Source organism: Pongo abelii, chromosome 12, assembly GCF_028885655.2.
Source record: "Pongo abelii isolate AG06213 chromosome 12, NHGRI_mPonAbe1-v2.0_pri, whole genome shotgun sequence".
Taxonomy (NCBI): domain Eukaryota; kingdom Metazoa; phylum Chordata; class Mammalia; order Primates; family Hominidae; genus Pongo; species Pongo abelii.
The window spans coordinates 88,167,264-88,179,332 of record NC_071997.2 but is presented as its reverse complement, the minus strand read 5'-3'; the positions used below and the strand labels follow the sequence as shown (position 1 = coordinate 88,179,332).

At 37.0% G+C, this 12,069-nt stretch overlaps 1 protein-coding gene across 5 annotated transcripts in view; it reads left to right on the top strand.

Moving 5' to 3' along the window:
- The window catches only part of CAMKMT (calmodulin-lysine N-methyltransferase), a 417,058-nt gene that overhangs the window by 6,942 nt on the left and 398,047 nt on the right, over positions 1–12,069 (top strand). For all 5 annotated transcript variants that reach the window (XM_024242778.3, XM_009237350.4, XM_002812071.5 and 2 more), the window contains exon 2: positions 3,908–4,080. In XM_024242778.3, the coding sequence (XP_024098546.2) occupies positions 3,908–4,080 (173 nt within the window). The remainder of the gene's footprint in view (positions 1–3,907; positions 4,081–12,069) is intronic.

Sequence of the window (12,069 nt, the reverse complement as noted above, 5' to 3'; positions counted from 1 at the left end):
CTAAGAGTAAGCTCTGTTAAGTAGTTTGTTTTTCTTCCTGTTGCCTATAGTTGACAGACTATAATAAGACCCTGTATTATTATTATCATTATTTTTAAACAGAATCTTGCTCTGTTGCCTGGGCTGGAGTGCAGTAGTACAGTCTGGCTCAAACAATTCTCATGCCTCCTGTGCCTTCTGCCTCCCAGGCTCAAGCAATTCTCGTGCCTCAGCCTCCCAAGAACCTGGGATTACAGGTACATGCCATGCACCGCCTAATTTTTGTATTTTTAGTAGAGATGGGGTTTCATCATGTTGGCCAGGCTGGTATCAAACTCCTGGCCTCCAGTGATCTACCCACCTTTGCCTCTGAAAGTGCTGGGATTACAGGCATGAGCCACCATGCCTGACCAAGACCCTGCTTTTGATTAAGTCTTTTAAATAATTAAAAATAAATAAAACCTTCAAAGAGAGGCTACCTTTTCTGATCCTCCATTTAAAAAACTAACCTTCTAAAACTTCTACATAGTATATAAAATTTAAACATATTTTTCCTATGAGATATATTCATACTGATATATTTTCTTGATTGTTTTGATCTCAGTTTGCCCTTCTACACATAAGAATTATGCATCTTTGGAATAAGGGTTCCTTTTTTGAAAATGGAAACCACTCTAGCTACTTTAAGCAGAAGGGGGTTTAGCATAGTGAATTCAGTACTTACAAAATCATTGGAGAAACAGTCTAAGAGTGAATCCCAGAACAACGAGTCCCAGAACAGTATAAAGCTGAAACTGGCCAGCCAAGTGAAATACTACCTCTACCACAATGAAGAACCTGAAGCTGTGTCCAGGATTACATCACTTTAGCTGTGATCTTTGGTGAACAGGAAGCTGCTGTGCCATAACTATAGATTCTAGAAGCAAAGTATGCCATAACTAGATTCTAGAAGCAACCAGGAGAAGTGATGCCACTTGTGCTCCCTCTCACTCTCCATTAAATTAGAGAGTCAACACTGGGACCTCTGTTAAAGCTGCTTCAGAAAAACCATATCTTTACAACTATTCTGACCAGCACAAGTTGGTGTGAATTATAGTTAACACCATCTTTTCTTCTTTCAAACTCATGTTAGTGCATCTGATTAGTTAAACCAAAATCACATCTGAAACTCTAACTGCTAAGGATTCTGGGAAATACAGCTTCTAGCTTTCCAACTCTATAAAATAGAAAGGTATCTTGGGATCTGGAATGGATAGGTGATGCCAGTTTATCATATTCTCTACAAGCAGAGGTGTTAAGAGTTTAGGGTCTGTAGTCAGGCAGCCTGGATTTTAACTTTGGGTTTGCCTTTTGTGAGCTCTCTGACGTTGGGCAAATTGCTTAACTGCCCTGTGTTCTGGTTTTTTTCTCTCACATAGCAGGTATCTATCTCATAGTGTTGTTTGAGTATTTAATGAAGAATGTGGTAAGACTTGCATTAATTATTACTCAGACATTTAATGTAATTTTCCGGTAAGCAGTCTGGGCCTGGAGTTTTCTTTGTGGTAAATTTTAAATTTATGAATTCAGTTTTTGAAATAGTTTAGACTATCCGGATTTTCCATTTCTTCTTGTGTCAGTTTTAGTAGTTGTGTTTTTCCATTTCATCTAAATTTTCGAAGTTAGTTTTCATAAATATCTCTTTATTATTATTTTTTAATGTCTACAGGATTTATATTATAGTAATCTCCCTGTATCACCTTGATACTTCTTCCTTTTTTTCTTATTAGTCTTATTAAGGATTTATCAGTTTTATCAATCTTTTCAAAGAAACAACGTTTAGTATTATTGATCCTCTCTCCTATGTTTGTTTTCTACTTCATTAACCTGTACTCTTTTAGGGATCTATTTTGCTTATTTTTCAAATTTTTGCAATGAATGCTTATTAACTTTTGGCCTTTCTATATTTTTTTCTGTAAGCCTGGATTTAGCTGCATGTCATATGTTTTGAAATGTATTTCTATTATCATTCAATTCAAAATACTTTATAATTTTCTTTGTTTTTTTCAGAGATAGAGCCTCACTCTGTTGCCCAGTTTGGAGTGCAATGGCTTGATCATTGCTCACTGCAGCCTCAAACTCCTATGCTCAAGTAATCCTCTTGCCTCAGCTTCCTGAGTAGCTAGGACTACAGGCACACACCACCACATCCTACTAATTATTTTTATTTTAAAATTTTTTTCAGGCAGAGTCTCGCTGTTGTCACCCAGGCTGGAGTGCAATGGCACAATCTCGGCTTACTGCAACCTCTGCCTCCTGGGTTCAAGCAATTCTCCTGCCTCAGCCTCCCCATTAGCTGGGATTACAGGCCCTGGCCACCACACCTGGTTAATTTTTGTATTTTTAGTAAGGATGGGGTTTCACCATGTTGGCCAGGCTGGTCTCGAACTCCTGACCTCTGGTGATCTACCTGCCTCAGCCTCCCCAAAGTGCTGGGATTACAGGAGTGAGCCACTGTGCCCAGCCTATTTTTATTTTTTGTAGATATGGGGTCTTGCCATGTTGCTCAGGCTGGTCTGGAATTCCTGGCGTCAAGGAGTCCTCCTGCCTCAACCTTCCAAGGTGTTGGGATTACAGGCATGAGCCATTGCACCTGGCCTATAGTTTTTATTGTGTGTTCTTTTTCTGGTTCACAGGTTATTTATAAGTACATTGCCTAGTTTCCAAATATACTTGGCTTTTCAAATATCTTTTTCTTTATTTTTGTTTGCTTATGAGTCCGAAGTTATTTTATATCTAAGATTTTTCTATCATGGGAAATATCAAACATATAAAGCTAGAGAGAAGAATACAATAATCATTCAGGTACTGATAAGCTTCAACAATTTTAACTCATGAATAGCTGTGTTTATTCTCACTTTTCCCATTGCCCCCCCACCATTATTTTGAAGCAAATCTCAGATGTCATTTTTTTCTTTAAATATTTCATTATGAACTTATAAAAATGACATTAAAAAATCACAATACCACATCAACCCAGAATAATTAATTGATGTCGTGAAATATCTGATCAGTTTTCAAATTTTCCCCATTTTGTCATAATTTTTCTTTATAATTTGATTATTTTGGAAGAGGATCCAAAGAAAATCCAAACATTATTATTGGTTGATGTGTCCCACACTTAAAAACCTGGCTTTCAGCAACACCAGCAAAATTATTCATTATGCTAAAACATACATACCTTGCATACTCAATATACCTCCCCATTCCTAGGTAAGCTTTGAAACTCAACTTTTCTCTCCTAGCTCCATAGGCTGTTAAAGATGCAGCTTATCTTCTTGGTTCTTTCTTTTGGAATGGACAAATATCCCCAGGAGAAAAGTGGTTGCAAAAGTCAGAGTAACCTTTGTAGGTTTTCTGCTTTTAAAGATATAAGACTGCAAGCCAAGTGCTGTGGCTCACATCTGTAATCCCAGCACTTTGGGAGGCCAGCTTTGAACATCACTTGAGCCCAGGAGTTTGAATCCAGCCTGGGTAACATAGGGAGACCACATCTCTACAAAAAATTTAAAAAATTAACCAGGCGTGGTGGTGCATACTTTTAGTTCCAGCTGCTAGGGAGCCTGAGGTAGGTGGATCGCCTGAACCCAGGTGGGTGACAGGCTGGGTGACAGTGAGGTTGGGTGACAAAGTAAGATCCTGTCTCAAAAAAAAAAAAAATCAGACTTGTAAATCTTCACTGTCTTTGCTCTCTGATGTCTTCAAGTAATGTTTTAAAATATTTTGTTCATCTTTTATAGTTATCTTCAGTAGGAGATATATCTGAATTACCTAATCTGTCATTATTGGAAGGGAAAGTCCCCTTACCACTTAAATTTTGAACATTTTGAACACTAAACTTACTATATGTTTAGATAACATGACTGCAATATTTGGTTTTATTTCAAAGGTTCTGAAGCAAAAACACCTGGATGATTGCCTGCGACATGTATCTGTAAGAAGATTTGAATCATTTAATCTGTTTTCAGTAACAGAAGCCAAAGAAAGGGAAACTGAAGAGGAGGTTGGTGCATGGGTCCAATATACAAGCATCTTCTGTCCTGAATACAGTATCTCCTTAAGGTAACCATTATTCTAGTTAAGATTTGTAAACACTAGATTTCTCTTGCATAAGAAAAACAATCTAATAAGAATCGTCATTATTTATTCTATTGAGTTTACGGGCAGTCTTTTTCAGAACTTAGGTTTTACAACTTGTTTTAGGAAATCCTGCTATTTTAACTGGGTCTTGCTGTGTTGTGAGACTAAAGGAAAAAAATTCTCACAAATATAGTGGCATTTGAAGATAAGGTGGTTGCAAATCAAAGGGTTCATTTAAGCATTCTGTCATAGCATTTGTTTATGACAAAAAGCCATGTTTGTTTTGAGGCAAAGAAGGGGCTGAAAGTGAAAACAGAATTTTTGCAAACTACCCTTCAAGTAGTAATCTGAAAAATCAAGCTTTGGTTTTTTTTCCATTTATTTATTTTTTATTACTTTCAGAATAGAATCAATCTTAAGACTAAAGGAGAAAATTCAACTGAAAACACTGATATTGTAAGAAGCATATGGACTGTTCTTTAAAAATCATTAGAAAAGAGACAAGAGAGTTACAGACTACAATAACAAGATACCATTTTACTGAATTAATTTTCTCTCAGTTATATTCTAGCATGTTGCAATATTACTGTAGGTGTTTGATTTTATAAAATCTGCTTTTTCTGACAGGATTTCACATTTTGAAAGGGAGGGAGGAGCACATTTACAGTAACTATAAGAAGAGCAAAAAACATTTTAAGTGTAAATGTGACTGAATAAGGTTTAGGTGAGGCTAGGAATAATTTTAAGAAAAAAATTTTCACAAAGCGTATCTATTTATAGTATATGTTTCTCGAGCTATTTTAGTTTAGAATATCTAAGCTTTAAAAGATATCATAATAGCTAAAAATTTGGGATTTGGATAAAAATTGACTAGGTTGGGCAGGAAAGAACAATTAGAATCTGGTTTTATAATATTATTTTACTGAAAATGCCGGCTGGGCGCAGTGGCTCATGCCTGTAATCCTATCACTTCAGGAGGCCAAGGTGGGTGGATCACTTGACCCTAGGAGTTCAAGACCAGCCTGGGCAACATGGCAAAACCCCACCTTTACAAAAAATACAAAAATTAGTTGGGCATGGTGGCATGTGCCTATAGTCTTAGCTACTCTGGAGGCTGAGGTGGAAAGATTGATTGAGCCCGGGAGGTTGAGGCTGCTGTGAGCTGTGATTGTGTCATTGCACTCTAGCCTGGGTGACAGAGTAAGACTCTGCCTCAAAAAAAAAAAAAAAAAAATCAAAGTAAAGAAAATGCCGAATAAAACATATAAACTTACAGATTTTTGGGTGTACCTGTACATTCGTTATGAGATTCTAATTAGGATACCCCAACTGCTTTGCATTTTGATGGAGATAATCAGTTTTGTCCTTGGTTAGAAAGGAAAGAAAGGTATATGCTTACTCTGTGTCAGGTACAGAGCTAGGTGTTTTGATGTATTCCATTTCAAGTGATCCTTACAATAACTTTGTGAAGCAGGAATGGAAATGATTAAACAGTTAGAAGGAAATGAAAGACAAGAAAGGACAGAGTGATCCAGTAGGGGTCTTTAGGTATAAAGTTCTAAAAGTTATCTTCTACATCCACTGGTGAAAAGAGACAATAAGTATAAATTGTAGCAAGAATAATTTCCTGACATCTTCAAGGCCCTGGTAAGGGTTAGCCAGTGAGAATGTGAAATAGTCTCTTCTTGAGAACTTTCAAAGCAAGTCATGGTTATCCACTTGTGGAGATGATCCTCATGTAGTACTATCCAGAGCCCAGGCTATAGAGTAAACTGGGACTCCTCTCCAACAGCATTGTTCTTCGTGATATATCTTCTTGTGATATATGAAAGAATAAATGTGTATCTATATAAATATGACATTGAGTTGGAAAAAAGACAGGTGACTGAGCTAAAATTTTGGCTTCATTGGCTGCCAAGATTTTTTTTTTCAAACTAGTTAGTATCTGTCCACATTAGTGCAAAAATAACAGTACTTTGGGAGGCTGAAACAAGAGGATCACTTGAGGCCAGGAGTTCAAGACTAGCCTTGGCAACATAGGGAAACCCTGTGTCTACAAAAAATTTTAAAAATTAGCCAGGGGCGGTGGTATGTGCTTGTAGTCCCAGGTACTCAGGAGGCAGAGGCAGGAGAATCCTTACAGCCCAGGATTTCAAGGCTGCAGTGAGCCATGATCATGCCACTACACTCCAGTTTGGGCGATAGAGCGAGACCCCTTTAGGGGTTACAGGCTTGAGCCACCATGCCTGGCCAGGGTTTCTGTTTTTTTGTTGTTGTTGTTTTTTAATATTACTTGCAATATCCCAAAGCAGTGGTTTAGAAGTAGTTTTGAAATGAAGTGGAGTACTCTCATCTTCCTCTATATTTTTTAAGTTTGTTTAATCAGCAGTAATGATGATTGAAAAAAAAGTGATGAATAGTGTTAAATTCAAACCAATAAATATTTAATAGCACCTTCTCTCTCTCTATATAAACAGAAGGAAATATAAATATACAATACTATGCTCAAGGAGCTGAAATAGATAAAAGTTAAATAATAAAAATAATTAAATAAGGAAAGTTAACTATTCAGTCTAAGAACTCTCACCAGGCTGTGCATAACTACTTTCAAAATGAGTGGAATACTCACACTTAATAGAAGTTTAGAGGTCTTAATAGAAGTTTAGAGGTAGGAGTGATTTTTGGAAATGATTTTTTAAAAAACTGGATCTGGAAGTACTTGAAAGTTCTGGGAGAGGGGGATGCCCAGATGATGGCAAAGGTACTAGAAAATACATAGGGTGAGAAAGAGCAAGACAGAATCATCAGAGGCTACTGAGGAGAGGCCATTGCAGTCTTTAGCTGGAGGAATGATTATCGATACATATTATATGGTGGATCTGCTCCAGGTTCTTGGTTTTTTTTTTTTTCTTTTTTGAGAAGGGGTCTCAATCTGTCACCCAGACTGGAGTGCAGTGTCCCATTCTCAGCTTACTGCAACCTTTACCTCCGGGTTTCAAGTGACTCTCCTGCCTCAGCCTCCTGAGTAGCTGGGATTACAGGTGTGTGCCATCACACCTGGCTAATTTTTTTGTATATTTAGTAGAGACAGGGTTTCACCATGTTGGGCAGGCTGGTTTTGAACGCCTGAAATCAAGTGATCCACCTGCCTTGGCCTCCCAAAGTGCTGGGATTACAGGTGTGAGCCACCATGCCCAGCCTGCTCCAGGTTCTATTAAGGGGCTAAGCATTGGAGATGTTGGGCTGGGCACAGTGGCTCATGCCTGTAGTTTCAGCACTTTGGGAGGCTGAGAAGGGTGAATCACTTGAGCCTAGGAGTTTGAGACCAGCCTGGCCAACATGCTGAAACCCTGTCTCTACTAAAAATACAAAAAAAATTAGCCAGACATGGTGGTTCATGCCTGTAATCCCAGTATCCCTGTTACTCGGTGGCTAATACATGAGAATTGCTTGAACCTGGGAGGTGGAGGTTGCAGTCAGATGAGATTGTGCCACTGAACTCCAGCCTGGTGACAGAGTGAGACTCTGTATCAAAAAAACCAAACCAAAACAAAACAAAACAAAAAAACTGGGGATGTTACAAGTTCCTCACAAATCATAATTGTAAACCCCATTTTCACTTTCTCAGTTCTTATCGCCTAAGATCACCTGTCACAGCTTAACAGAGTTAACACACACAGGGTGATCAGCACTTGTTATCAATACTTATTAGTTTTGTCTATCTTAAACTTTTGCTACCCATTCATTCTGTCTCCTTAAAGTTTTATTAGAGTTGAAATGAATACCCCCAAGAGGATTAATACCTAGGTATTTGTGAATTCAAAATGCCTAGTTGTATCTTGTTTATATAAGCAGTGACCTTAAAAACTTTGACCATTATTTTCTGTCAGCCTTATATGATAATACTTAAAATGAAGGAATAATTTTCCCTTAGTGACTTTTCATCTGAAGCTAAAGTGTAAACAATGTGAAAGGTAGGTTACAAAATTCCCAAGGTTTGTTGTCGTCTTTGTCTACCTGTGGATGGTCGACTCTTTGTTTCAAATTATGTGTTGAGAGTTTTGAAATGAAAATCCAGGGTATGACTCCTGGATTTTGTTCCTTGACAAAATATTCTTACCTTTCTGGTACTTTCTTTCTTTTTTTTTGAGACGGTCTCACTCTGTTGCCCAGGCTGGTGTGCAGTGGCATGATCACAGCTCACTGAAGCCTTGACCTCCCAGGCTCAAGCAATCCTCCCGCCTTAGTCTCCCAAGTGGCTAGGACTACAGTTACAGTACAAGTGGCTAGGACCACAGTTACAGCTAATTTTTGTATATTTTGTAGAGATGGGGTTTTGCTGTGTTGCCCAGGCTGGTCTCAAACTGCTGGGGTCAAGGGATCTGCGGGCCTTGACCTCCCAAAGTGCTGGGATTACAGGCGTGAGCCACTATGCCTGGACTTTGGTACTTTATTTCTTAGAACTTTGTCGAAGAGGCTCTTGTTATTAGATAGATGCAAGTATGTAAGCTAAGAGATACCAGGAGATGTTTATGCTAAAATTCTTTAATTAAAATTTCCTTTTCGCTGTCTCATAAACTGTAATCTATTGTTGTATAAAGCTTGCTGTGTAGATACAAGAAATTGTTCCTGTCTCCCATATTTCTACTTAATTTCAGCACATCAGGAATTTGCATATTCTGGAAGCTTTAAATTGCTTCCATTATATATGGAACCATAGAAGTGCCTGAGGTATTCATTTATAAGTGTATACATGTCTTAGGTATAGAAAAAGCTGAGAAGCCTGAACTGTCCTTCTTTGTTTGAATAAGACTACTGTTACTATGGTAATTGCTGAATTAGAAGGCTAGAACTCTTGACTTTTGCCTTGTCCTGGGAACTTAGAATGGGCAAAAAGTCAAGAATGACTTTGTCTTTGACTGTGTTGCATCTTTCTGTTATAACAAATGCGCTACACAGAGATCATACCTTCCATTTCTAGGGAAAGAAAAAGACAAACCAAACCCTCACCTCATTATTTTAGTTATATAGCTTGTGAATGTTCAGTAAATAAAAACTAGTGATTAGATGGTTTGCTTATGAAATTAGATGTGTGGCAGATTATTTTTGTATGTGTGGTATAACCTAGGTACGTATATAGAGCTTGGCAAGGCTGGCATCTAAGACAAATATGAATACTGTATCTATATTTAAAAGCATAGTTTTATTGTTAGTGATATTAACAACAGAGGTGATTATAGCAATAAAACAACGGTTTTTAGGACCCTTAAAATATGATCCATAGTTTCCCAAAAACTGTGAATTCCATTGTGTCACATTTTTATGGATCTTAAATCATAGATATGGGTTACTATAACTTAGTTTTCTAATTTGTTTTAAACTTCATTGCAATTTTTTATGTAATGTGCTTACATATAAATATACTGTTTGAGTAAATTGAAATGTTCCCTTAAACATTTTCCAAATCCTAATATAGAACATGTAGAAACCATCTACTAATTTCCTAAAACTCGTAGATATGAGACTGGAAAACATCTCTTTAGCTATTTTTAAAAATTTTAAATTTTTAACTGCTTATTTTTGAAAGAACTCCAAAGCATCTAGAATTAAGTTTGTTTGTTTGTTTTGAGACAGAGTCTCGCTCTGTCACCAGGCTGGAGTGCAGTGGTGCGATCTTGGCTCACTGCAACCTCCGCCTCCTGGGTTCAAACGATTCTTCTGCCTCAGCCTCCTGATTAGCTGGGACTACAGGCATGCACCACCACGCCCAGCTAATTTTTGTATTTTTAATAGAGACGGGGTTTCACCATGTTGGCCAGGATGGTCTCGATCTCTTGACCTCGTGATCTACCCGCCTTGGCGTCCCAAAATGCTGGTATTACAGGCGTGAGCCACCGCGCCTGGCCTAGAATTAAGTTTTTAAAACCTTCCGAAAACCTCTCCTCTTTGTTCTTCTGCAGCCTTTTAGGACCCATTCCACTCTCTGGCTTACTTTGTATTTTTGGATCAATTTTCTTTTACTCACAATACAATTTACATAACAAAATTTGCTATTTTAATCACTTTAAAGTATGCAATTCAGTGGTTTTAAGTATATTTACAATGTTGTACAGCCTTCACCACTGTTCCAGAACTTTTTCATTACCCTGAAAAGAAACCCCATATACATTGGCTGTAATGCCCCATTCTCCTCCTTCCCCTAGTCCCTGGCAACCAGTACCTGACTTTCTGACTCTATGTATCGTCTGTTCTGGGCACTTTATGTAAATGGAATCCTACAATATGTGGCCCTTTATATCTATCTTCTTTCACTGAGCATAATCTTTTTAAATTTAAGATTCAGCCATATTGTACCGCATACCAGTACTTCATTCCTTTTTTATGGCATCCCCATTGTATGGCTAATGTATTTTGTTTATTTTTTCATCAGTTGATGAACATTTGGATTGTTTCTAATTTTTGGCTATTATGAATAATGCCACTATGAATATGCATGTACAAGTTTTTGTGTGAACGTATGCTTTTAATTCTCTTGGGTATGTACCCAGGAGTGGAATTGCTGGGTCATATGGTAACTCTATGTTTAACTTTTTGAGGAATAGCCAACTATTTTTTATAGTGCTGTACCATTTTATATTCTAGGAATGTATGAGTGTTTTAGTTTCTCCCTATGCTTATCAGTGAAGCACTTGTTAATTTTTCTTCTTTTTTAAAAAATATTATAACCCTTATAGTGGATATGAAGTGATATCTCACTGTGGCTTTGATATACATTTCTCTATTGTCTAATGATGTTGAGTATCTTTTCATATGCTTATTGGCCATTTGTATTTTTTTTTTTGAGAAATGCCTATTCAAGTTCTTTGCCGTTTTTTTTTTTTTTTTGAATGTTTTATTTTCTTTCCAATGGGACTTTTGCACTCCTGTCTTTGCGTTTTTAATTGAGCTGTCTCTTTTTATTGTCAGAGTTATTTTTATATATTCTGGATATTAGACCCTATCATACATGTGGTATTTGCAAATATTTTCTCTTAGCCTATGCATTTTCTTTTCACTTTCTTGATATGTAGTACCTTTCGATGCACAAAATTTTTAATTTTGATGAAGTCTAACATATCTATTTTTTCATTTGTTATCTATAATTTTAATGTCATATTTATCCATGGCTTGCTTTTCACCTCTAGTTTCAACCTCTTGGCACGTTTAGGCTTCAGATTTTTCCTCTAGCAGCTTTTCTTTTTCCCTCTTCAAATAATTATCTGCCCCAGTGACTCATTCCTCAGTCCTTACTCAGCAGGCCATTTTTAGGAAGAAACTCAAAGTTCCTCAGTTCTAGGATAGCTTTAGGTGCTTGTGAAAAAAATGGTGTGGCCCTGGGGAGAAGAATCTGGCCATTGTTAATGGTTTGGGATAAAGCTTTGAAGTTTAGGACAAAGATGGAGTGAACTTTTTATACTCTGAATATGTTGGCAAAAAATCGTCGTTGTCACATAACATTAATTACAAGTATAATGCTAAGACTGAAGTTTTTAAGAATTTAAGTTTGAGAAGTTTCTTTTGTTATAGGCAGTACTAGCAAACCACAGAGATCAGACAGGACCTAGGTAAATAGTTGAAAAACTAAGACTAGACAAGAGCTTGTAGAGTTGAGGCTTGAATAAAATAGATGACTCAGTGAAAAAGAACAGTCCTTAAGTTTGGAACAAATGAAATGGAACTTGAATCTTTGTCATACTATATTGATAGCAGTTTTCCTATAATTAGAACTAACTTCTTATAGTTTTGAAAATAGTGATTATTAACATTATTCTTTCATAAGATGCCATCTTTTAGGTTTTTAAACCCTGATAATTTCATGGATAATTGATTTTATTTTTATAAATATCTTAGAGGTATAGGATGAGGTTTACTGTTTCTCCACTGCCTACCCCCTTAAAAAGGTCATAGGGGAAGCATTCTGTTTCTTTAAGA